At 47.5% G+C, this 25037-nt stretch overlaps 1 protein-coding gene across 1 annotated transcript in view; it reads right to left on the bottom strand.

Annotated features, from left to right (window-relative positions):
* LOC119388248 (uncharacterized) overlaps positions 1-25037 on the bottom strand; it is a 99177-nt gene that overhangs the window by 10686 nt on the left and 63454 nt on the right. The window contains exons 2-4 of the mRNA XM_037655920.2: positions 8298-8417; positions 3156-3258; positions 241-2168 (exon numbers count right to left, since the gene is read on the bottom strand). Of these exons, the coding sequence (XP_037511848.1) occupies positions 241-2168; positions 3156-3258; positions 8298-8417 (2151 nt within the window). The remainder of the gene's footprint in view (positions 1-240; positions 2169-3155; positions 3259-8297; positions 8418-25037) is intronic.

Below are 25037 nucleotides of genomic sequence, written 5' to 3' on the forward strand. Positions count from 1 at the left end.
AACAGGGAGAAATAAAAGACACCTATTTCACGCTGCATGTTGTGTTAATTTATGAGCCCCCGCCCCCCCCCCCCCCCTTTTTTTTTCTCTCTAACTGCAAGGGGCCCCTCATCATGTCCACCGGTCCACAAGGGGTCCCCGAAACATCAGTGGCTGAGAACCAGTGTGCTAGAGGATTCAGTAGCACGGCTGCCGAACGACACCACGTACGGATCGCCAAGGCCTCCCGCGTGTACGTACCTAGAAATGATTTTACCGATGAGTTTCTCCGCCTCCCTGGTTGGGGATATGTTCCTTAGCTTGGTCAGCTGACCTTCTCTGCGCGTCCCGTTGGAGCACTCCTCGGGCACTCTGGCCGCGCTACGGCCGAGCGCGTTCGGTTTGGTCACGGTGGAGGAGATCTTGCCAGTGCGGACGTTGTATACATTGTAACAATCCGTAGACACATCACTCGCGGCCGAAGGCGGTTCGAACGTCTTCTTGACCACGGTGTTGGCTTCTTTCTTTGGATGTCCCTGCGTCCTCGCGGCGTCCCTCGGTCCCGTTTTGCCGTGAACGCCGTTCACCTTGGTCGCTGTCTTCGAGTTCAGTCGGCGTTGACACTGTGGCGACGGCTCCTTGATCTTACCCACGACAGGAGAGCCATTGGTCGCTCTGTGACACGTGGGCGATGGCGCTCGCCCTTTAACAACTACGGGCGATGGAGTCTTGGGCGGCGGGCGCGTGAAAAAGCCGTCCTCTTGAGTATCGTTTGCCGATTCCGCGGGGGACGACTTGTGTTCCGGATTCTCGTGGGTCGTTGGAAGAATCTGGAAGGTGACCCTTTTCAGCGTGGGTGAGGCGTTCTCCTCTGCCTGCCGCTTGGCTTCTTCCTTGGCCTTACGCGGCGGAAGCGGCGGAGGTAAGAAATCCTCCATCGTTCTGGACGTAGAAACGCCGTCCGATAGCTCGGGCTTCCGATGGCTTCTGAGACTGCGGCTGCGGCATAAACCTGAGCTCGACGTCGTCGCGGCGTGGCCGCCTTCGTCACCGCTCCCCGACGACGCGGAGCCTTGTGTCCGCCCATTCCAGGGAAGGCCGTCGCGTACGTTCAAGTCCACATGAATGGAGTTACGAGATTCGCATTTGCGCCGGAAGCTCCCCGTCTCTGGCAGAGTTCGAAACGTTACTGTTAGCCTGGCGTTTTCCCTGTCGTGAACGGTTTCGTTCGGCGAGTAGCGACCGTTGACCACACGGACGATCTTGCTGCCTTCTGAATTCGAGCAGCCGTTGTTTGCGCAGACCGCAGGCTTCAGGCTATCTGACATGTTTTGGGTTTCCCCTTCAGCAGCGTCAGTGCGCTGGTTGTTGTGCGGACTTGGTGAACCGACCCTCACTTCTGATCCCGATGTGACCTGCACTTCGTCGCCAACGGGTTTCATGCTTTCGTCTTGCCCTCGTAAAACGCACTGCTTAGGAGAGTAAAAGAAAGCTCTGGAGCATATAGGAGACGCAGCTTGCCGTCGAAGGCTATCGTCTTTCGTGGCCTGAGGCCTACTCTCAGCGCCGGAGCTTGCAGAAGTAGCAACAGCACGGCAGCCCACCAATGCTCTCGACACTTCCATCGGGCTAGAAAGAACAGCGAATTCTTTCGGCAGGCGCGTTTGCACTGGCGGCGACCTGTAAGGCTTAAACTCGCCTGCAGAGGTCGCGTGCCCCCTCAGCCCATCGTCCCTGCCGAAGCTGTCGACGCGATCCAGATGACTTGGCGAGTCGCCGTCGGAATCTACGTACGTCGGCTGGAGACCCGTTCTAGGCAGAGTTCTGGCGGACATCGTGTCGCTTTGGCACGTGACAGCCGTTACACGCGCTTGATCGGCTAGCGGTCTTGTCGCCTCCGGAATTATGGATTTCTTGCCGAAGGTAGCTTGGAGCTCTGTGATGGAACACTGGAAGGGGCGGCCCAGACGACTCTCCGGAGAGTCCGGCGTGCTCGCTGAGGTACCATTGGCGACGTTATTCATCATCAGTGCCCGTCGTCGTCGCTCGGGGCTCAGGTACCGTCTTCTAGGCGGAGGACTGACGGGATATTCGCGTGCTGACGTCACGGAGCCTGTGGAAGAGGACCGGGGAAGGCTTGGCGGCGGCCGCTTGGGCACTGGTGGCGGCGTAGTGTCGTGTTCATCCTCCTACGAAAGACACACCGAGAAAGAAATCAGTGCTCACTCTTGTACGGCGGTTTGTTGGATTTAATAAGGACTCTGAAAATGATATAAGGTAGCAAAACATTTGAGGATAACTTGTGCGAGTGATATAAGTCATAACGAAAATAAAAGTGGACGACAAATTTGCAACAACTACAACTACAACAACAACAAACATTAAGGCGAAACACATCTCGACTGGTTGTCGATGTTCCGTCGATGTGCCCGTCCCGTCGTCTTGTGTTTCAGCTTTTGTGATTGTGCTTCAGCGCTACACTATGTCTGCAAGCTACACAGAGAGGGATAACACGGGGGAAGAAGCTACGTCAGCGCACGTCATGACCTCGAGCATGTTCTCATCATCATCATCACATCAGCCAATCGCCGCACCCTTCTCTCCGCTGACGTAGTGGGGCCCGTCGATGACGCAATTTGCGGAGCGAAGAGCGAGCAATTTCTTGCTCTCTTCGAAACGTAACTGTAAGTTCCATGCACTGCGCATTACTATAATATTTGGCTCCCATGTTCGCGGGGGCCTCGACTACCGATCGGGAGCGTTTTCTGACCATGTTGAAAAAGTGTTGCAGGACCCCTTCAAGCTCCGCTTAGGTTATGCGCAACGAAACAACGACGTCATCTGTGCACGCGACGCACGCATGATAGATTAAACTACTGTTCAACAGATATGAACGACGACAGCGTTACATGCGGTCTCAGCATGTAACAGAACCGTGACACAGACATTTACCCCTGCCCCGCCCTTCTGAGAGGTAGAGAGATAAGGAGCTGAAACGCAGCTAGAACGCACATTGCTCGCCCGGTTACCGCGATGGGCGAACTGGTTGATGGCATAGTCTAAACGTCTCACGTCGAGTGAAGGAACTGCAGGCGATTTACCTCAATCGTTTTGAAATGTCGTCTATCCGGCGCATGCCAACGTAATAAGCCGTCGGCGGCAGCCATGGCACTAACCTTAACGACGTCGTTGTTCACTATGACCAGGTTGATGGAGAAGCGTTCATGCGGCGACACATCGGGTCTCTCGTCCGAGGAAGGAGGAAGCTCGTCCGCTCTCCTGAAAGACAGTACACAAAACAATAAGAGCCGCGCACGCCGAGAGGCACGTACCTGTCTCGTTATGCTTCGCTTTCATTTACTCCAGCTTTTGTAAAACTATGCAGATGGGCTACGGCTTCACCGAAGGAAACACGGAACGAGATCACTGGCTTCATCCGCCGTCTACTTCGTGTTCACTGCAAGACTCCGGAAAGCTCAACCACCTTGTCTGGCGTGCGCCAACATCGGCGAACTTCGTAATACCAAGCAAGGCTGGGCAAAGAAACTCCGCAATTGTATCGAGATACGATACAAAACACAGAGACGTAAGGTGTCTGAGATACAGACACAAGATACTATAGCAGAACTATATCCGATACGATACTTGCCATTTGTATATTAATATGATACATTAGTTAATTCCTCATTGTAGTTCCATTCTAGAGGCTGTTGCTAGTTAGCAGATTGCTTGCAAACGTTTCTTCAACATTCATCGTCTCTTTCTGTGCTCCAATTATTGTCTTGAGCGCTAGAAGAAAGTGTGGACAGCCAACAACTGTATCGCTCTCTCTCTCTCACAGGCAGGCCTCCTTAATTTCGGATGTCCTCTATACTAACATGTAAGGTTTCTTTCGGCGTTCCAACAGTACATCATATTGCCATTGCGCAACAGTTTATGGGGCAGGGATGATTTCATAAGATCAATGCAGTACTGTGCGCAATCTGGAGTTTTTCCCTGCCGTGTTTATATACGGCTGAATGCATTCTTACTGTATTCCGATCGTGAATTGGGTTATGTTTTACTAAGCGTTCGCGTACAGCTTCTTGTCTCAGTAATCGGACGAGAAGCTATAGGCAATGCGAGTGATCGGACATGTTCCATACTATAAGAATTTTTATAAATCAATTATAAAGCGAATAGTTACTCCTTATTTGTAGGCATATGTAAACAACACTAACCGCAGCTCATGGTACATGTTACAAGTATTGGACACGACGAAAAATGCTCGACATATATGACACCAGCCTGCTCCGATGGGGATCCTCATATCACCATCATCGTGACAGTGGCATATCGCGTTTACAGCGATTGTTCAATGTGCGCGTAATGATAAGTAGTTGCAGGTTCACTAAAACGTAAATTTGGGCTAGTTGGTCTTCAATGACAGGCGAACCACAATGCACTTTCGACAACGGACGAACAGAGAAGCGTCAGATAACAAAGGAATTCAGTCCTCCAGTTTCTGTGTTCGTTTTTTGTCAATAGTGTGGCGTGGCCCACCTATTATGGTTGAAGGTCTAAGTTTGCACTATATGCTACTTCACTTCGAATCCCCCAGACGAATAAATGCTTTTTACAAATTATTAATTAGTTAATTATACCCCAGGGTTTTCAGAGGGGAGGGCTTACAATAGACAAGTATACGCAACAGCCAGTAATGCTTCCGCCATACAAGACGATCCAACCATCCTCTGCGAAATGTCCACCATCATTTGCCGCTCTATCCTGTACTGTAGAAACATCCAAAAAGAACTACGTTCGAAAACGGTGTGGGAAACAGTGAAAATAACCCATATTTGGCATCGAACTCAATCTCATGAGAGCGTCTCGGAAAAAATAGAAAAGAACATCACCAAATTTTGGGGATAATTGACTAAATGACACCAAACAGCGAAAAACAGTGGATCGCATGTAAAGAGGTAAATGAATAATTAGAGAAACTACCTCTAAACATAGCCCGTTTTTGGTAGTATTTTCTTCTTGACATTCCTGTGTGATACTTGACGACACAGACTTCGACCTGCTTCCCAAAATCGCGAGGATGGTTGACAGGGGAGAAAATGTACAAACTGTCACAAATACAACCAGCAAACATAATGTTTGCAGATGCAGCACAAGAAAGTTTAAGTGTTAAATATGACTGGGAGGCAAAAAGCATGCCGGCTAGCCGCATTCGAGGAAAAACAACAACATAAGTTTTATGATGACTGAAAGCGCTGAGCCGTACGGCATGCTCGAACGAGTCCAGGAGTGGTTCATTGCCTGAAGCGTTGGCAAACCGCGTAGAAAATATGTTTCCTCATCATGCCAAACCGTTCATGCATGAACGATTTAAGGGCTCCAAGGTATCAATATAGTGAAATAAAAGAAACCCGTAGAAAAAAAAATTGGGCAGATCCCACGCGTTGTGGGAATCGGTTTCGTGCGAAGCAGTCAGCGAGTACCTCTATGCTGCATTTTATGGCTTTGAGCCAAGCGTTACGAGGTGGATCGACGTGGTTTTGTAAGTGTAGTAGCTGTGTGCACATCGTAGGCTTACCAGGCACGTCGACAACACTGGCGTTTTAAGGATAACTGGTGCGACGTAACGTCAGCAATCACGTTAGAGTACATACGTCAGCATTATCGAAACTAAGTGGACTTTATGGTGCAATCATGTGAATATCATACGTAACTTTCGTTAATGTATTCCTCTAGGGTCGAGCAATGCTTCAATATAGCTTGCTGAATCACAGGAATACAAATGTCATGTTTATTAGACTGTTATGAAAGCGGAGCCAACACTGGAACCACAGAGGTTAATCTGAGATTACGACTGTGTCGTAGGAGTACGTACGTAGTGTTTATTGCTTTCTTGTATAATTAGATAGCCAGCATCACAACCACAATTGACGTTGCACCGACATTACGCATGCATAGGCTGTTTTTCCAAACAAGTTTATAGACATGGCGTGGCTCTGTGGTAGAATACCTGATTGCCATGCAGAATGCTTGGGTTCGATTCCTGCTGGGATCCTAATTTTTATTCTTTCCATTCACTGGGTCAACGCTGCCGATGTCGGTTTTTCTTAACGCTCTCGCATTTAAATTACCAATCTCTGTTCGCGCCGTTCCTGGGTAGATATAAACTGTCAATCACCGGTGGCGCATACCCACATACCGCAGCTCGTGGAAAACGGGTATATGCCAAGTGTCTTGAGAAAAGGGTTTGACGACGTACGCGACAGAATTTTCACGTTATTCATGTCATGACCCGGCAGTCATATTCGTCAAATCCTCTTCCCCTCCCATGCCAATTTTGGACTACACCAACTTAAGGAAGCGATCATGTGGGCACCCAGACGTAGGAGGATAGATAGATAGATAGATAGATAGATAGATAGATAGATAGATAGATAGATAGATAGATAGATAGATAGATAGATAGATAGATAGAAACGCTCCATGTGCCAAAGTTTCGCTAAGAAATGCTTCACGTTTAATGTATACTTAGAAGAGGGCTGGAATCGTAAGCATAGGTACTTGATTGGAAGGTATCATGATGTAGCCCACAAAATTGCTTTTCTAAAATCGCGTGACTTGAATCAGCACGCTGGTGCTAAGAGCGACGTCGGCAGCGGTGACTGAGGAGCCGCCACCCGCTAAATAAGTTCAATAAAATAATGATTTATTATTTAGCGCCTGCTTTAGCATTTCGAATAGTATTGCAGAGCACGGGAGCAGGTATTCAGCAGTAAATGAAAGAGAAATCCCAATGTAGGTACTCAAATCTGCAGCGATATGTACTTCTGCTCGAGATAATACGTGTCTCCGTTGTGCAACATCTTGCGTAAACCTGCTAGATAGAACAGAAATAGATTTCATGACAAGCTTTGAGAACGTATTGTTTGAAGCCTAATTTTTTTTTCGAAAGTGTGCCCTTAGGCATAATAATTATTGATTCAGAAATACACATACAAATTTGCTTCGTGTATGAAGTCCAGTAACGAGCGGTGGTGAGGTCCACTAATCCAGCGGTCAAGGTCGGGTGGTCGGCCAGGCCTGAGGCCTGTTGCACGTAGGTGACGACGACGGCTTAATTGTAGACCCGTGCATGTCCACAATAAGTGTGCGACAGTTAAAGAAAGCAAGAGGGTATGCTATGAACACTGGTTGGCTTAGTGTTTCTGAAGTTTCAACATTCCACATAACAAGTATAATTCATAAATAAATTATTCAAAATTCTATTAGTACTATTACCACTGCTACACAGCATCTGATTAAGTCATTCGCGTTTGCTCATTAGATAGAAATTTGCATTAATGTGTGATCTTACGCATTAAAGTTGAACCGCCTCAAACGGCTAAATAGCATCAGTCACATGCGCCCAAGGTGTATCTTGTATGTTAAAATACACGATACTTCGTACGATGTATAGAAAATACAGATACTGATACATCACCTGCTGAAGGTATCATGATACAGATACAAGATATCCAACGAACACCTAAGATAGTATCTAAAATACATATATCTTTGATGCTGCCCAGCCCTGGTACCAAGTAATCCCGAACAGTCAAGAGCCTTTTCTTCGAAGAAACAGCAGCATCGAAGCTTCTCACAACGCTAACGCTAGTATGATATGAGCGCATTGGCAAGCGACAAACTTATGTGATGTAGGAGATAGAGACAGAAGAAAAGACAGAAGGGGCATCACGTAAAAGAGGGGGGGGGTGGCTAATGTCAGGAAAACGACGCACAACATTACTTCTGCAACGATTACATTTTAGTACTTTAAAAGCGTATGAAATTGAGCTTGTTGGTACGCGATCATAGTAAAAAACGGCGCAATAAAAAGAGACAAGAAAGACTGCGCGCCGCTACCGCGGTAACTGCTTGATTATATATGAAGCCTTTGCCGTACACCTTGCAGGTCATTCGTGTATCAGCTCCCCATCAATCGCAGACAAAGTGTCTCCGCAGTTGAGCGTTCTTTGACAAGTCAGGGACCCTGAGCATGAGTTAGAGAAATTTTTTCCTTCGCCTTCCCCTTTCCAGAATGCGTATACATTTGTGGAGCAAAAATAAACGCACCTGTTGGTTCTCAGCACTGGTCCTGTTTGGTCTTTCTTGTCGTCGTTTCGTTGCGCTGTTTTTTACAACGATTACGTTTTGGTAATTCACCAATTACATTCTTAACTGATGTAATTCTAATCGGTCGATTCTGTAACGTGTACAAGCAGTCTGCACAAGACGAACACAACGTTCAGCGTAGGGGACACAGCAGCTTCACTCACGTCTTCGGAGGCTTAGCGTCATCTTCCGGAGCCGGCGTCACACCGTTCTCGGCGGCATTGCCGTTGTACTCGGCGATCACCTTGTCCAAGAAATCCAGGGACGCACGGACGTCGTCCGAGCTGCATGGACAGGAGGAATGCAGTGCTTAAAACGGGTGACAAATTACGCAGAGGAAACGCACGTGTTCTGTATTATTATGACATTGTTTCCCATTACTGCCATCAGCTTTCGTTAGCTTATGTTGCGCGTGAAAATGGCGTTTCTGAAGTCTGCAAGCGTGCAACGGGGGCATGACTGTCTCGTCTGCGTAAGCCAATAATTTTCCTTGCTGTTTTAATAATAACAACTTGTAGTGTTTTACGTCCCAAAACCACGATATGATTAAGAGAGACGTACGCCGTAGTGGAGGGCTCCGGAATGTTCGACCACCTGGGGGTTCTCTAACGTGCGCCTAAATCTTGCTGTTTTAAGGCGAAAGCCTTATATGGCTCATCGGTCCAAAAATCCGGCGTCCAGCGGCAGCCTGCACACTACTGGTACGAAAAGTCTTGTGCCTTGAAATATAAATATAATTATTCCAAATGATAAGGAGCATAAATTACAGCTGCTGAGCTCGAGGCGCGGGTTCTATTCCCGGTCACAGCAGCCGAATTTCGATGGGGTAGAAATGCAGGTACACCCGCGTACTTAGATTTAGGTGCACGTCAAAGAAACCCAGGAGCCTACGAAGGTACGCCTCAGAATTACATTGTGGATTTTGCCACGCAAAAGCCCAGCAATCGTTATTGTAAATTACAAATGAAAGAAAATTCAACTAAACAAACAATAAAGTACATCAGGTGAATCAAGAGCAAATCAAATGATTTAAGCGTGGATCAAGTGATTTAGGTGTGAATCAAGTTGATTAGGTGAAAATCAAGAGTGAACCAACAAAACAGTAAAGCGAATCAAGAGTGCATCAGCGTACATTAAAGCGAACCAAGAGGGAATCAACTTGTATAGAGTGCATCAACGTGCATTACAGTGAATAAAGAAAATAAAGAGCGCATCAACGTACACTAAAGTGAATGGAGAGTGAATCAGGAGTGCATCAATGTTACATTCAAGCGAATCAAGAGTTCGTCAACTTGTATTAAGAGTGCATCAACATAAAGCGAATCATGAGTATACATCGAGGTACATTAAAGCGAGTTAAGAGTGCATCAAAGTGCAGTAAAGCGAATCAAGAGTACATCAACGCACAATAAAGTGAATCAAGAGTTACTCAAGTTACTCAACTGTATTAAGAGTACATCAACATCAATTGATGCGAATCAAGAGTTCGTCAAGCTGTACTAAGAGTGAATCAACAAAAATTAAAGTGAATCAAGAGTTCATCTACATAAATTAAAGTAATTCAAGATTGCATCAACGTACATTAAAGCGAATTAAGAGTGCATCAACGTGCAGTAAAGCGAATTAAGAGTGAATCAATGTACATTAAATTGAATCAAGAGCGATTAAAGTTAATTGAGAGTGCCTCGTGGAGCAATGACTTTCACCTGTGTTCTCCTTGGCGTTAGACAAAGGGACCCTTTCACCTTTTGTACATGTGTGTATTAAAAAAGAGCATGAAAAGGATTAAAAGAACAAAATTTAATTTCACATCCCAGCGTTATGATGTTAACGAGACGTATTGTTGAGCGAATGGGTTTATAATATTGTCAAAATTAAGTTCAAAGTAAATGTTGTAGCCGATCGATGGAAACACAATGTGTTATATAGGTTGTACGAACAGGTATAAGGGCCTCAGACAGACAGGCTGGCCGACGTTTCGATAGGTGGACTACATGTGTTTGACAAAGGAAGGTCCAGCTATCGAAAAGTCAGCCAGCCTGTCTATGCGTATTCGGACAACCTCTGTAGCCCGCTGTTTCATTTAAAATATCATATCAGAAAAAAAGAAGTCAGGGAACAGCACTACCTTTTCATTCTTCCTGTCTTGTCAATGTTTATTTTCTTCGCGCTTTTTTGTTTAGTCCTGCCTGGGTTTTCGAGCTTTTTGCTTTGCCAGCTGTCGAGTGGAACACGGTGCGTGGTCAACATTTTCTTCTAAACACCACGTGGTCTTGTACGACACAGAGTATGCGGGCGATTATATAGTCTTTTGTGCACTATCAATAGTACGAACATTTACGAACCGTGACGTGAAGCTAATGGGCTCGCGATATGTCAAACGTGACTGCGCATAGGTTCTAATGAAACAGAAAGTTGACGACCATAAAGACGTGACGTGCGGCCAGAAGGAAGACTCAAAAGTGTTCATCCCGAATACTTTTCTTGGTCGAGTATTTTGATGATCGAAGTGCGATAACGTGATCGAGTTTTCACGCCAAGAAAATCTCCCCGATGGCTCGTGTCGGCGGTCCACTGTCTTCAACCATTCGGTGGTGCTGCAACAAGACACGTTCCTGCACCCTTTGGTGCACGATTAATTAGCAGAATTACGGTGCAGCAGAAGGCGAGGCAGAAGGCGACTGATTTATTTCCGAAAGAACAGCTCCTAATATTCGGGCCTACAACACATACGAAAACAGCGCAACTAAAACCGAGTTCTTTATCGTGCAATACAACAAACATTCACGATGCATGAATCGCCTTTCTTTCCACGAAATAGGCCCGCGCCGGTACGCAACACGTATACGCAGCTCCAATTATTGGCTGAATTACGTTCTGCACATACCGGTGGAATGTACTACGTGTACAGGTGCCCCAAAGGTAAAACGGAGCACGCGAGCTGTGGCCAAACGGGGCGAAACTGCATGCCAGTGCGCTCTATCAGAAGTGCGTCGGCATATCCGGCTGACCCATCCCGATATTCTGATACTCGCCTTATAGCCGGCTCGTGCGAAGCCGCGCTGCTGCCATCACTGCTCGTCAGGGGTAAAGGTGGTGGCATTTTCGGTGATGCAGCAAGCGCATGCCTCCGAAGATTTCGTCACGGCGCGGGCAAACAAATGCATAAAGTGTTGGAAGCGTCCCCTGACGAGCAGTGATGGTAGCAACGCGGCTTCGCTCGAGCCGGCGATAAGGCGAGCATCAGAATATCGGGATGGGTCAGCCGGATATGCCGACGCACTTCTGATAGAGCGCACTGGCATGCAGTTTCGCCAACCTTGGTTTCGCCCCGTTTGGCCACAGCTCGCGTGCTCCGGTTTACCTTTGGGGCACTTGTACATTACGGTCATGCGTAAGGGATGAGCCGCGCGTAAGTAAATTCCCGAATTTGAATTTCAGAAATCCTGCTTCAGATAGGGGGGGGGGGGGGCAACTAAGTCTGGTTACCCTATGCCCTCGATTAAAAGTAACGAGATATGCCTCTCTGTCCCGTTATGTGCGACATGCACTTCCAGTAGATTTAACTACAGCGCGCACTGAAATTGGTGCCGTTAAGAGCGATTGGAAAATAATTGAGCTTTAGATATTACTCGCTTTCTTTACATTTTTTCAAAGCAACACAGCATCCAAGTTTCCTACAGGCAGTGAATGATGCGTAAAACATCTGAAGGATTATTGCGATAACGCAAGTGTAACACGATTTGGATGCATTTAGTTATTCGGCAGCTATTCTTATAAATTCTTCCGCACCAACAACGACAACACCATCGCAACAACGACAAAGACTCGCTCGAAAGGGTTCCAAGATGAGCTGTGGGCAAACAAGGAAATGCGTGACGAGCAAGAGTTTGCCAGAAGCACCGCTTCTCTTTTCGGGCACATTTAAAGATGGCAGGCAGTTGCAGGGGGCGTCTCATACACGTTCGGAGTAAAAAGACAAGAAGAGGACGGGCGGACATATAATAACGGCGGCTCATCCAGCGGAGTTCACGACCGAGCGTGTGCTGCCGAGCTTTCAAGGGGCCCGCCGCCGAGATGGTGAAAGCAGTGATCGGAGAGCCGTAATCACCAGCTTCGGCCGCGGGAAACGTGCCCGGTCGATGTGGAAGACAGCGCCGTCGAGATGCACGAACTTGTTCGCCCCGCCGGGCTGATCGGGCAACACAACGCTGCTTTACAGTCCGGGACAGTCCTTGTATTCTTTGTTTTGCGATACACTTGCACGACAGGTGACTTGAACGAAGTAATGAAAGCACTAAAGCATAATTATTTGCGACTTATGCAGTACAGAAGGCCTTCGTTCTGGCGAAAATCCCATTTCGAGCCGGTGAACACTAATCAGTTATTTCGGACAGGAAGAACAAATCTCGACGCTTAAGACTTACAGGGCGCTGAAGCAGCTCTAAAAGCCAGTGCTGAGTACTGTTCTGCAGCTGTAAACGGCTTCCTCGCTGCTAAACACACACATACACACACACACGCTATATATATATATATATATATATATATATATATATATATATATATATATATATATATATATACACTACGAAGTAGAAGACGTGCAAAACGAAAACCTTTTATTTTTCCGACGTTTCAGCCAGGGAACGACCTTCATCAGGGAACACACGATACAGAAATGCGCTCTTCGTAAGTGGGCACGTGATATAAGGGGCCCCCTAACGTGTGATCTATCACTATCACACAGTATTCACTGCAGTAAGGCGAGTCATGCACAGTGACAAGAGCAGGTCACTGCAAAGGCGTGTAAACGCATCTGACCGAACTAGCGCTTCCATGAAACAGATTGCGTGACTAGCAATTTGAAAACCGTGACAAGACCTACAAACAAAAAAGACAATTCTGCAAACGCATATATAAAAAGAAATCGCTTGAGTCAGACAAGACGACTTACTAAACAATTTCAAGGGGTGCGAACATCGGCAACAAAAAGCGAATAAAAGCGATCCAACGAAAGTATGCAGCAAAAATTTGCATATACAGTGATTATGATTAGACTGTGATGATGCTAGAACTTAGTTCCGCGCCGAAAGAAGCGTCAGCATGCCTGGATCTTCATTTATGTCAGATGAGACAGCGTTGAACTTGTGTATGAGGAATGACTCGCGAATTTCTCTATCATGGTGCAAAGGGAAACCTGATTCCAGTACGGTTGCTGTGAGTTTATCGAAAGAGTGGCCAGGAATATTAACATGCCTGGACAGAGGAAGATAAGGTAGGCTTATCGCATGTGGCTTATGGTTATTGAAACGCAGTCTAAAAGCGGTTTCAGTTTGTCCCATATATTGAAGTTTGTACAGAGAGCATGTCAAGCATGTACACAACCGTTGCTTGTGCCACAATAAAAATTTTATTTTGAGATGGAAGTTTTAAGCTGTGCTCTTAACATAACTTGTGTTCGTCATGTGGTTGCATACCTTGCAACGGGGTTTGTTGCAAGGATGACAACGAAATAAGTTGCGGGGGTAATTTTTGACGATGTTAGTAAGTCGCGTAAGTTCCTCGATCTACGATAATCAGCAGAATCCTGGGAGGCCTTGTTATCGTAGATCGAGGAACTTACGCGACTTACTAACATCGTCAAAAATAACCCCCGCAACTTATTTTGCTGTCATCCTTGCAACAAACCCCGTTGCAAGGTATGAAACCACATGACGAACACAAGTTATGTTATGAGGACAGTGTAAAACTACTTCCATCTCAAAATAAAAGGGGATTGTGATTGTGGCACCATATATATATATATATATATATATATATATATATATATATATATATATATATATATATATTCAATAATTTCGGGTGGATATTTTTGTTTCTTTAGGGCCTCCCGAAGTTTGGTGCAGTTTTCGGTGAAGTCGCGATCTGTGGAACATATCTATACATATTTAAATCGACATACTAACGAAATTCAAATGCCAGGATACAGTCTCATCTAATGAACTTTGCGTTTTTACGATGAACAACTTCGTACGAAAATGACGAGTGGCGGGATGTACAGTTTCGCGAAGACGAGAAGCGAGGTAAAGGCAGTGGAATATACAAGCTCGCTGAAACGAGCGCGCGCTTTGACTCGTTCATTAAAGCATGCAGACAACTTGCAGGAACAGATATCACCTTGTGCTCCTTCGGTATAACGAGGGAACACCAACGCACGCATTCCGGCGATGTGCTCAATGGCTTGAACATTGCTTTCGTACTTAGATGTCAATCAAAGGAACTCGTAAGAAAATAGTACACATAATATGAATCCCTTCCAAATTGCAGGTACATCCGCATGTACAGATGCAAGCTGAAGGCGCAGACACGAGAGCTTTCGCGGCGTTGCTCGACTGGCTATAAGTTCGGCCAAGGAGCGAACAGGCGAGAGCTCTCGAGGCACCCGAGAAACTACGCTCTCAGTCAGTCTTCCCCGTGAAGCTTTCTGAACCTGAGCCGCTGTTGCAATACCCAGCCCTGACGAAGCGACGATGCCATGTGATGACGTTCATCAGATGACGGCGTCGTCATGATGACGTCGTGCCATGACGGTGGCATAAATTTCGGCAGTCTGTGAAGCCACGATGTCGTCATCGATGACGTCCTGCGACGTTCTGCCCGAGTCTCGCAAAGTGTCTTGACTCATGAGACACATAAGGCATTAATAACGGGGGAATAAACAGAGAAACAATGTGTTCCAGTGAAGGCGACTCGCATCATTATCAAACTGCAGCGCGGAAGTTTTGTTCACCACCCCTTATTCTTGCGCGCATTATCACGTGGAACATTTTCTGAGATGCCATTTGCTCCCAGCGCGTACGCGGCCCTCCCGTGGCAGCGTCGCCGCGAGTGGGATGGGACCAGGAAGCGATCGCAGCCGAAGAAGAAAAACGAGGCGCTTCCGCCAGAGAAGCCGTCAATCTCTCCTTTTTGTTTCTCCTGGCGGCTTCTTTTTCCCCGACACAAGCAGCTCGGCACTCCGTCGACCCAACGGCGGCGAACAGGTCTGACACCTCCAGCCCGTGAGCAGCCCCCTTCCACACATCTGCGCCTACCCACAGGAGAGCTCCTCCCACTTTATAGTTATCGTACGAGTTGAATTTCTTATGACTTATTCTGGTGACAAGAGGCCCAGGGTTAGGTAAATAACAGCGACACAGCCGACACAAGGAGGAAATCTAAACGGGCAGAGAGTGAGTGCAGAATGGAAAGTCAGCGGTGGACACAGAAACGACGGGCTGGGGCTCACCGCTCTTCTCCGCTTCATTGCGCTGCGCGTAGATCAAGAAATTCTGTTGGAAAGAAGAAAACGACACCGTGCCCTCGAAAACCGTTTTCAGCTGCAGCATCTTTTCTACGCAGCTTTGGCCAAACGCAAGCGTGGCACTGAAGGAACACGACAACCGCTCAAAACCTATAAGGCGTATACCTGCAGCTTCCGATGAAAACGTTCTCCCTTCTCAACCCGTTTCGCCGAGAAGACTGCGAGTGTTTCATTTGAACAAGCCTTGCAGCTAGTGTGCTTATATCTGACATAATAAGCCCCAGATGAGATACTTCGCAGCATATGAATGGGCTGCGAGGCCACGGCTAACGTATACTTTTGCCACTGCCAAAATGTTCCCAAGTGGGCCATTAGAAGAAGTACTTTTCTGAAGTGAGGTAGAAGAAAACCGATACTCATTCCTATTAATGATTTCACAAGACTTATGTCACAACCGCGAGGGCTTCATGCGCATGGACAGGACGTCTTTTGTGGTACGCACTGATCTTCTACATCCTTAGATAAAACTCCCGGGGCCGATAGGTCGAAGCGTTTAATTTACACGATTGAATGTTAGGCGTATTCGGCATTGCAGGCTACATAAACCGCGTCGAGCTTGAGAGGAGAAACTTCAAGTGCAGCGCTTCGCAATTAAGTTTTAGCGTCGACCGTGGTGTTGTCGGCAAAATTTGCACCGAGACGTCGCTTACGTCACACACTAGAAGACACTGTGCTCGCGTATCTATCGCACAGTCTCTCGCATTGTTCAGTGAATGGCGAGCGTCATCGCTAGCACAGACATACACCATTGAGTGCGTTAGATGGCTCCCTTTTAAGAAGGGTGTCTTGAGGCCGTTTCCGCGCAAAGCACTCGGACGGAGCGCAGCCGTTTTCGGTCGTCAGTGCACCGCAGGAGCCTTGCAGTGCTTCGCTGCTGCCGTTCTCAAAGTGCAAAGCAAGCGAGAGAGGAGGAAGCATTTGCGAGAGGCAGCAAAAACACGCCATTGACAGCGGTGAGAAGTTCGAAGCCGACTTGCGGCCTGCCTTCGTATGCAGAAGCCAGCCGTTGTCGCGGCGGCGGCACATGTAAGGTCACGACGGGGCGATCAAATCGGATCGCAGGGGAACAACGCGTCAAGTGCTTGAAGTGCTTCACGGTATTGATAGACTGTCATGAGGTCTGCCGCCTGGTCGTGTAGACCTTGTCGCGATGGGATCACTGTGAAGCAGTTGCAACGTAGCCGAAAAGATTCGGGTGACAGCGTTGCTCGAGACGGGCCAGAATACATGTAGTACTTCGAGTCAGCATTTGCTGAAAGCCGACACTCGGGCATGTTTCGCATAGCAGCAGCAACACGCAGTGACGAGGGACGAGAAAAAAAAAAACACGAATAACTAATGTAAACGCGCCGAATGAGTGGCAATGTCCGTGTGGAGTATCGCGTGCATAGGCAAGCTGCAGTGGTCTAGTGGCAATCGCTCGTGGTGTTTCGTAGCAAGCGGGAAGCACAACGCTTTGCGATAGGTTGAGAGGCACTGGAAGTGGTAAAGGAATACGTCTACTTGGGACAGATAGTAGAATAAAAATGGCGGGGAGCAGGCATTCTCAGATCATAGTTTACCCCTATCCCCCAAGAGAAAAGTGTATAACAGCTGCATCTAACCGGTATTTACCTGCGGAACAGAAGCCTGGAGGCTTACAAAGAGGGTTATAAACTTAGATTGAGAACAACACAGCCAGCCATGGAAAGAAGAAAAAAGCGATACGTGTAACCTTAAGGGGCAAGAACAGAGCAGTGTGGGATCCTAGTCGAAATCAAGAAGAGGAAATGAGCATGGGCAGGGCATGTATACCCGCTCGTCACTTAAGACTAACTGGCTGGATTCCAGGAGAAGGCAAGCGCGCGAGGAAGGAAGTCAAGTGGGCAGATGAGATTAAAATGTTTTAGGGAATAACGTGGTCGCAGCAACCACGGGACCGGGTTGATTGGCGAAACATGGGAGAGGCCCTTGCCCTACAGTGGGCGCAGTCAGGCTGATGATGATAATGATGGGAAGCACAACGTTATAGTTTGCCTTCAATGCGTCCTTGCACTCACATGAGCCTGTTTTAAGCAAATAGTTTATAGGCGCAAATAGTTTTAAGCAAACAGTTTATAGGTTTGATGAATGCACCGTCGTTTCAGCGGTCTTGTAGGAAACTCTGGTCCTTCGTCCGCGTAGCTCCCTGCGCAGTTTGGAGAGCGAGCGATTTCTAGCTCCCTCTGAGGCGAAATTGTAAGTTTTCTACAGCGTGCAGTGCGAAACTCACGGGGTCCCTTACGCATCCGCCTCAGACGACTCGAAGGCGAAGCTGTCTTGCCATGCACTTGACACCACGCGAATGCCGCAGAGATGAAATGAACGCGCTCCTTGATCCATGAAGCGCGCGTATGGTCATGTGACTTTTCGTACGACACGCCGGCTTTTCGCTCAAGGTCTTGTTTACATGAGACATAAGAGGCTTTCGCCTCAATAATATTTGGCTCGCGTGTTCACAGAAGCTTGACAACTGATCGGCAGAGTCTTCTGACCACATTTCAAAAAGTGTTGCAGGGCCCCTTTAAAAGTGACCCATTAGCCTGGTTGTTGATTGCTTTCAGGTGGCGTCGGATAGTGCGACGCATGCCTTCGCTGTTGAGGGAGATGTCGATGGGTGCACTTGCCGCTAGCTCGTCGGCGATTTCGTTTCTGGGCGCACCGCAGAGGCTCGGGACCCACTGCAACCGAACTCTGGCACCTTTTCTGGCGACAAGCAAGATGACAACAAGTGTCTTAGCAATTAAAAGAAATCTGTATTAACCTAAAGTAAGAAAAGACACCCTGTGTAAAAGTAGATGGTTACCGATCGACTTCCCTTTGGAGTGCGTCTTTACGAAGTCGTGAACTTATAGTGCCATTATTTTTTTATGTGACCAATTTTCAGTAAATTGCGGAAAATACCGAAAGGATAACCTTTTCTCACCAGTACTGAAAAAAAAAAACGCAATAACTTGAACGTTCTTCTATATATAGGGCAATCTTAACCGGCGCCCAAATTCATTTGCAAAGAAAATCGAGAGAGGAGGGTTTGTTGACTGCTGTAGAGCTCAAGAGTTCCAATGACAAAAAAATCCAGCCAGCTTACGCTTCCTGAAAGGCGTATACAAACAGCGAAGCTGATGCCCAGCAAAATTCACTCAGCGGAGGATCAATGCGTTTAAACAAAAGTGGAAAGAACAAAAAAAAAAAAACTGAAAATGCTCACTTTTATCATGCATCAATATTACTACTTTTTACCGAATGATAAAAATATATAAATGTGAACCACGCACCAAAAGCAAATATTCATATGTTGCAGAACTGTTCACAACGATTCTCTTGTTAGCCTATAAGAACGCTCGAAACAGCAAGCGATCTCAAAAACTGCGCTATCCATAATACTACACTCTTAGGAAAAAAGTTAGTTAATGGTTAGTAAACGCTTGCATTTACTAGTTTCGAGCGTATTTTACTACCTTCGCGAAATCTGTTTACTAGCCAGCAGTTAGTAAAGGTCGCAGAGTGCTGCCTTCACTAACCAGAAAGTTTACTTGGTGTTTTTAACTAAGTAACTACTAGCCACCCACGTTGCCAGATCTATCGTAGATGCGCAGTATACTTTGCCGCAATCGTGACGGTCTTTAGCAAAATTTAAACAAACTTTAATTTTATTGATTACCTTGGAATTAAAGTTTCGTGCTACGTGATGGCACGCATATAAGCAAATATAAGGGCACACGATAATGCGTAGAAAACGTCAATTATTCTTCTAAATTCTATGGTTGCTAACCAGTACATGGTGTGCTATCCCAAAGTAGGAGCATAAATAGTCTTCAAGCCGCATTCCATTCGCGATCAATTCATGCCTCTGTGTATGTTGCTGTGATGTGTACTTACCATGGTAATTACATGAAGTAATTAGCGGCCATTAGCTAATGTACGAGGACAATGCCACGTCGTTTATTTAATCCTTTAGGTACTTTTGATATGGCAATGCACACGCACATATAAACAAAATAGGCGTAAACCTCTAATTGGCTAAATATAGTAGAGTTAATACGGTTAGTAAGTTGCCAGCGCGGTTACTAACAACTTAGTAATGGACTAGCCATTCGAGCTAGTACTATTCACTCACTAACTAGGTAGCAAGTCCCACTAACCTGCATTTTACTACCTTCACTTACTAAGAGGCTAGTGTATTTTGTGACAAGTAAACGGTTAGTATTTAGTTAGTGAATATGCCGACCTTTTTTTCTAAGAGTTAAAACTACCTGAAGGCAAGCGAAGCCATTTAACACACTCAATTGCTGAGAGCGAAGTGAATCCTTTAACAGCAAGGCGAAATTCAATTCGAAGCGGGCGTCCGAAACCGCGGTCATACAAAAAATCTGGCATAGCTGCTACTCGCTGACTACTTCGCACGAAATTGATTTTCGAAATGCGTGGGATCTGCCGGATTTTCTCGTGCACAACGTAAACCACGCAAACAACGTAACACTAAATCTGAAAAAAAAAAAAAAAAAAAAAAAAAACGTGCGGACAGTAAGCTATATGGGTCGTTCAGCGTACTGCGCATGCCCGATTCGATCCCGCTTTTCCGCTATAAACTAAAGCGGTCTATTAGGCCAGCCAGTCTATTAAGTGCACGCAAGCAGGCTTTCTTTTTCTTTCACGGATGATGTAGCATTCTGAGTTCATACGTGAACCCTCATAATAGTTTCATCGGTAAATGAATCAAATCAAGATGGCGTTATAAGCAGTTCGAATGATGCACAAGGACAGAGACAGAGTGAAGAACGCTTGGGTAAGCCGCGCTTGTAACTGCAGCGATCCAGCTGAATGCCATAAAAAACAAGCGTGGTTCTGCCGTGCTGGAAGATGACTACACTAGCGGATTCTCTCAAACAAGGATGACTCGGAACCATATTATTGTACATCATCGCTCGCTACGGGGACCGTCCCTGATTTATTTCAGGCAGTGACACGCAAAATGCCCGAGACAAACTTGGAGCGCCTTCCTCGGGAGTAGACTGAGAGTTTGACTCGTGCGCCTTCCTTGCGCTTCGTGCTCGAAGGTGGCCACGCTGAGCGCTTTGAACGAAGCGAGCAATCAGAGCGCCCGAGGCGTTCGATCTTAGCGTGTGCCATCTTATTATTACAGTTTATTACGAATACCTGCAGCGCTCAAGTTGGCCATTATTTTAGACGGTTCCTTACAAACATAAAGTTGTAAAATAGAACGCCATGAACAGCAGCACCGAAAGAGCCATGGTATAGTAACACAGATACATCGTGATAAAAGAGGCATGCAACACATTAAATACCAAGCCTAAAACGTCCCATTATAAGATTTATTGCACTGTGCATAAAACAAGACACTATATACTAGAAGTATTATCTAAAACACATTCACGCAAAGTTCTCCATAACAGATGAAAAATTGGACGCAGACACTATTCCACCGGCAAGCAAATCCCATTCTTCAAGTGTTCGAAGAAATAATGAAAACTTTTGTAGGGATCTAATAAAAGCACGGTTCAAACAGCTCATGGTAACGTGCCGCCATTCTTTCGTGGTGATACTCGATGTGCGTAAGTGCAATCCGCCACGCGCTACTGCGCCTGAGAAGCGGATACAGTGTCCCGGTAAATTTATGCCGACGTACTGCGTCGTCTCGGGGACCCGAACGACTATGCGTCTTCACTGGGACGCTCAGAGAGGGACCGGAACCGTGTGGCGGAAAAGCGATCGTATCGTCGTCGCCGTGCCCGCATCTCGAGCGGCCTTTTCCGCATAGGGGCACTCCAGGTGGAGGCCTGACCTTGATTGCTTGCAGTTACGTTGTTTGTACCTCAAGGCTCACTGACACATCATGACTGCTTGAAGCTGCAATATGAAAGAACACCCGTGCACTTACGCTTAGGTGCGCGTTAAAGAACCCCAGCTGGTCGAAATTAAGCCGGAGTCCTCCACTATACGGCTTGCCTTAAAGGGACCCTGAAAAAGTTTTTTCAGGTTTTGTCAGCGTTTAGGCAAGAGCATCCCTAAATCATTCGCACCACAAATTAATCGACGCACCGTGTATCAAGGCCGCTAAGGACAATTATATCTATAGACAATTTTCCGCAGCGGCGCACGGGCGCTGCCATGTTTGATCACGTGATCGTAAGTGGCCTTCCCCCAGCCATTTGCCCCAGCCAACGCAATGGCCCAGCGAAGCGGCCGTGGCCGTACCACACGAGCTTGTTGCAGCAGGGTGTAAGCAAGTCACATGCTTGCGCAGCAAAACATAGTTCTACATGTAATCGCCTCAAAGTGAAAACGTTGAGACATTTGCGTTTGTTTGGCACGTACCACGCCACAACGACAAGCGATATGTTTAATCTACTTCGTATTTATGGTGTATGCCTTTAATTGTTGTACTAGCAACCCCCAGTAGCTGGGGTTACAAGCCAACATGGCAGTACCCATGCAGACGCGACAGCCCGCTTCGATCCGAACTCGCGCTTGCTACTCGCCCACTGTCCTCACAGCAATAAATAAATGGCAGAATCGGCCATCGCTTTGTGTCAGCTCACGCTGGAGGAAAAGCGTCAGGTATGTTTTGTCTTTATTACTGCGATCAGCCGTGTTTATTCAGCCACGCCTGCTAAGCCTTGTCTCCGACAATATGAAAATGAATCTTGGAAACACTGCAAAATACCGACGAGTACATTACTCTCGAAGCTTTAGGACGCGAATATAAAGCAAATTAATGCGTGGGTATTGAACTTACGGGCCACACAGCGCAGGACGATTACGTGATAAATTCGAGGCGGAAGGAAACTGCATCCACAGGTGCCGCCATGTTTACTTTTCCGGCGCTGCCGTCTGCTGGGAGAGTATTTCCAGTATTTCCGCAGCGCGTTGATGAAGTCACGTGGTACACGTCGCTGTGCGGCTGTGCTGCCCTCTGCCTGCGCGCGCGGAGTTGGCGGGGATGCAGGCCGTAGCCCAGGCGAGCGAGACCGGTGAGACGCGTAGACGCGGTGGCTCCGGCCATCGTATCGATAGTATGCGCTCCCCTTCTGCGGTAGTGTTATGTTATTTCGGCAGAGTAAAAAGCTGGGCTTGGTGTTCCCTGACTACTAACACATACAGTGTGATGGAGTTAGGAGAGGCTAGGATAGGCGCACATCTTCATTGTCTTTGTTTATTGCTAGCGTGCATTCTTGTTGTTGACATTCGACCGTCAGTTCGTGTTGCATATCGTGCTTTAATTGTGGTGTTCTAATGCGGCCGGACTGCTCGCACTGAGCTTACAAGAGTGCCCCTACCTCAGGCCGCACACCTTGATTTAGCAGCCCTAACGTTGCTTCATATCGTTGTTGCTGCAAGAATAAATTCTGCGTGAACAAAGCGGTACAAAAGCGTGCACTGTCGGCGCAGAGCATTACGACGTTCGGCGACGAGTATGGCGAGTACGAACAAGGTTCTGTCTTCGGGAGAAGAAGCGGCGCGGCGGGAAATATGATGTGAATTTGCTAGAGCATGGGCCAAACGACAACGGGCCGACCCCGAGTTTCGAGTGAGGGAGGCGTGTCGCGGCAACTGTACGACAAAGCTCATCGGGAAGAGAGACGTTCGGCCGCCCAGCAACGAAGGGAATCCGATCCTGACCGTCCCTTTAATGAAGCAAAGATCTTAGGAGCCTGGTCGCGCAGCATATCAGCCCAGAAAGCCACACGAGCCCTACTGCGGTACTTGAAAAGAACCCTATTGAGCGACCGCCTGTGAAACTCTGCACTGTGTGTGTGATGTGACATGTGTCTATCCTTCTCTCTCTCTCTTTTACTCCCCTATTCCCCCTCCCCATGTGTAGGGTAGCAAACTGGACGCATTGTCTAGTTAACCTCCCTGCCTTTCCTACATTCCTTCTCTCTCTCTCTCTCTCCGATCCTGGCTTGCGAGTGGCCAAAGCAGGAGCTCACGGACCGTTTAGCGGCGTCATATTATCGTCACTGTGTCGACAGCTAAAATAGTACCTTAAAGTCAAGGAAAAGGCACCAGCTCCGCAGTTTCATCAGTCTTCACGACGCCAAGTCACTGAAGCTGTGCTAAATTTTACCCTTCAATGTTGCATTTGTGCGCTGTGACGTGCAGCTCATGCAGTTACTGCGTCATCGCAATGCCCACTGAATACGTTGTAATAACAAAAGGAAACATGGCACTGCCGCAGAACCCAACGACGGTCGGAGTGCCGCCGCGGCCGCGTCTACGTCGCCTAGGCAACCGCGACCGCCGCGCGCGGAGCAGCTCTGTGTACCACGTGACTTCATCAACGCGCTGCCGAAATACTCTCCCCCGTCTGCTCGCTTTTACTAGCGTGCGCGCAGACGTTATGGAAACGCCGAGCAGAGGACGCGACGCGGATGGAGACATATTGAGCAGCGCTGCCAAAGGCCACGGCCATGGCCACGGCAGGGGGGTGGCCATGGAGACGGCCACGGTGCGGTGGCGCCATCTAGTTTTGATTGAACAAACCAGCTGCGGAAAATCGTCTATGACATAGAGTTTCCTACAATACTTACTAGAGGGAACTCTGGCGCAGTCTATGGGAGCTGCAACGCATGACGCTTCAGCTAGCATGGGAATGATGGGTGGTACACAAATTTGCCTAAACTTCGTACTTTCGGCTCCGTTTGGCTCCTTGTCGGCTGCATCCGCTTTGTCGAAAAACGAACTTCAGCAAAAGTCAGCAGTTTCACTTCGCTACTTTAACTTCTTTAGGCTCAGCAATTCAAATCTGGTCACGAAGTTCATAGCGATCCATTCTTTTATCCGAAAGAAATCCAAAACACAGCAATAAACAAAGCTACAAGTACGTTTGAAGCCGCAAGCACGAAGACTAGGCAAATTTGTGTACTACCCATCATTCCCATGGTAGCTGAACGATCGCAGCGCCAGAGTCCCCTCTAGTTAATTTTAGGAAACTCTATTATGGTGGCTAGAGGGGGAGGTGTGAGCAACGGCGCGCCGGAGACGAAGCATTTCTTCATGACGATGCGACGGCGCGGGAGGCATCTCGGTGCCGACGGCAGCGCCGCCGCATGGGCGCGTCCTCGGGCGCGTCTGTCGGCTCCGAGATATCATCCGCGCGCTTGGTACGGACGCGAGGCGCGTTTTCCGTTCACGACTTCTTACGGCGCACCATATAACCAAATAATTTTCGAGATTAGGCAAACATATCAATGAAGCTGGCCCAACAAGAGCTTTGGTAATTGCTTCGTACTGCTGAGGCTTTGTGTGGAGTGTAACGATTGGAAAACACTGCACCTGGGCTTATGCAGTGGGTGGTCGTTTGCGCGGGCTATTGCCCCCCGTTTCGCTGGCAACTTGGAAAGGTACGCAGCGACGTTGGGGAACAAAGCTGGAACCGCATCTGGTGTTAGGGAAGGGCGACCACGGGGAATTTCCACTGTGTCACCGTTGATCACATGTGTGTAGCTGCGAAATATAAACCTCTTGTCGAAGTGAAGTTCACAGACAACGCTGT

Source organism: Rhipicephalus sanguineus, chromosome 3 (genome assembly GCF_013339695.2).
Source record: "Rhipicephalus sanguineus isolate Rsan-2018 chromosome 3, BIME_Rsan_1.4, whole genome shotgun sequence".
NCBI lineage: Eukaryota > Metazoa > Arthropoda > Arachnida > Ixodida > Ixodidae > Rhipicephalus > Rhipicephalus sanguineus.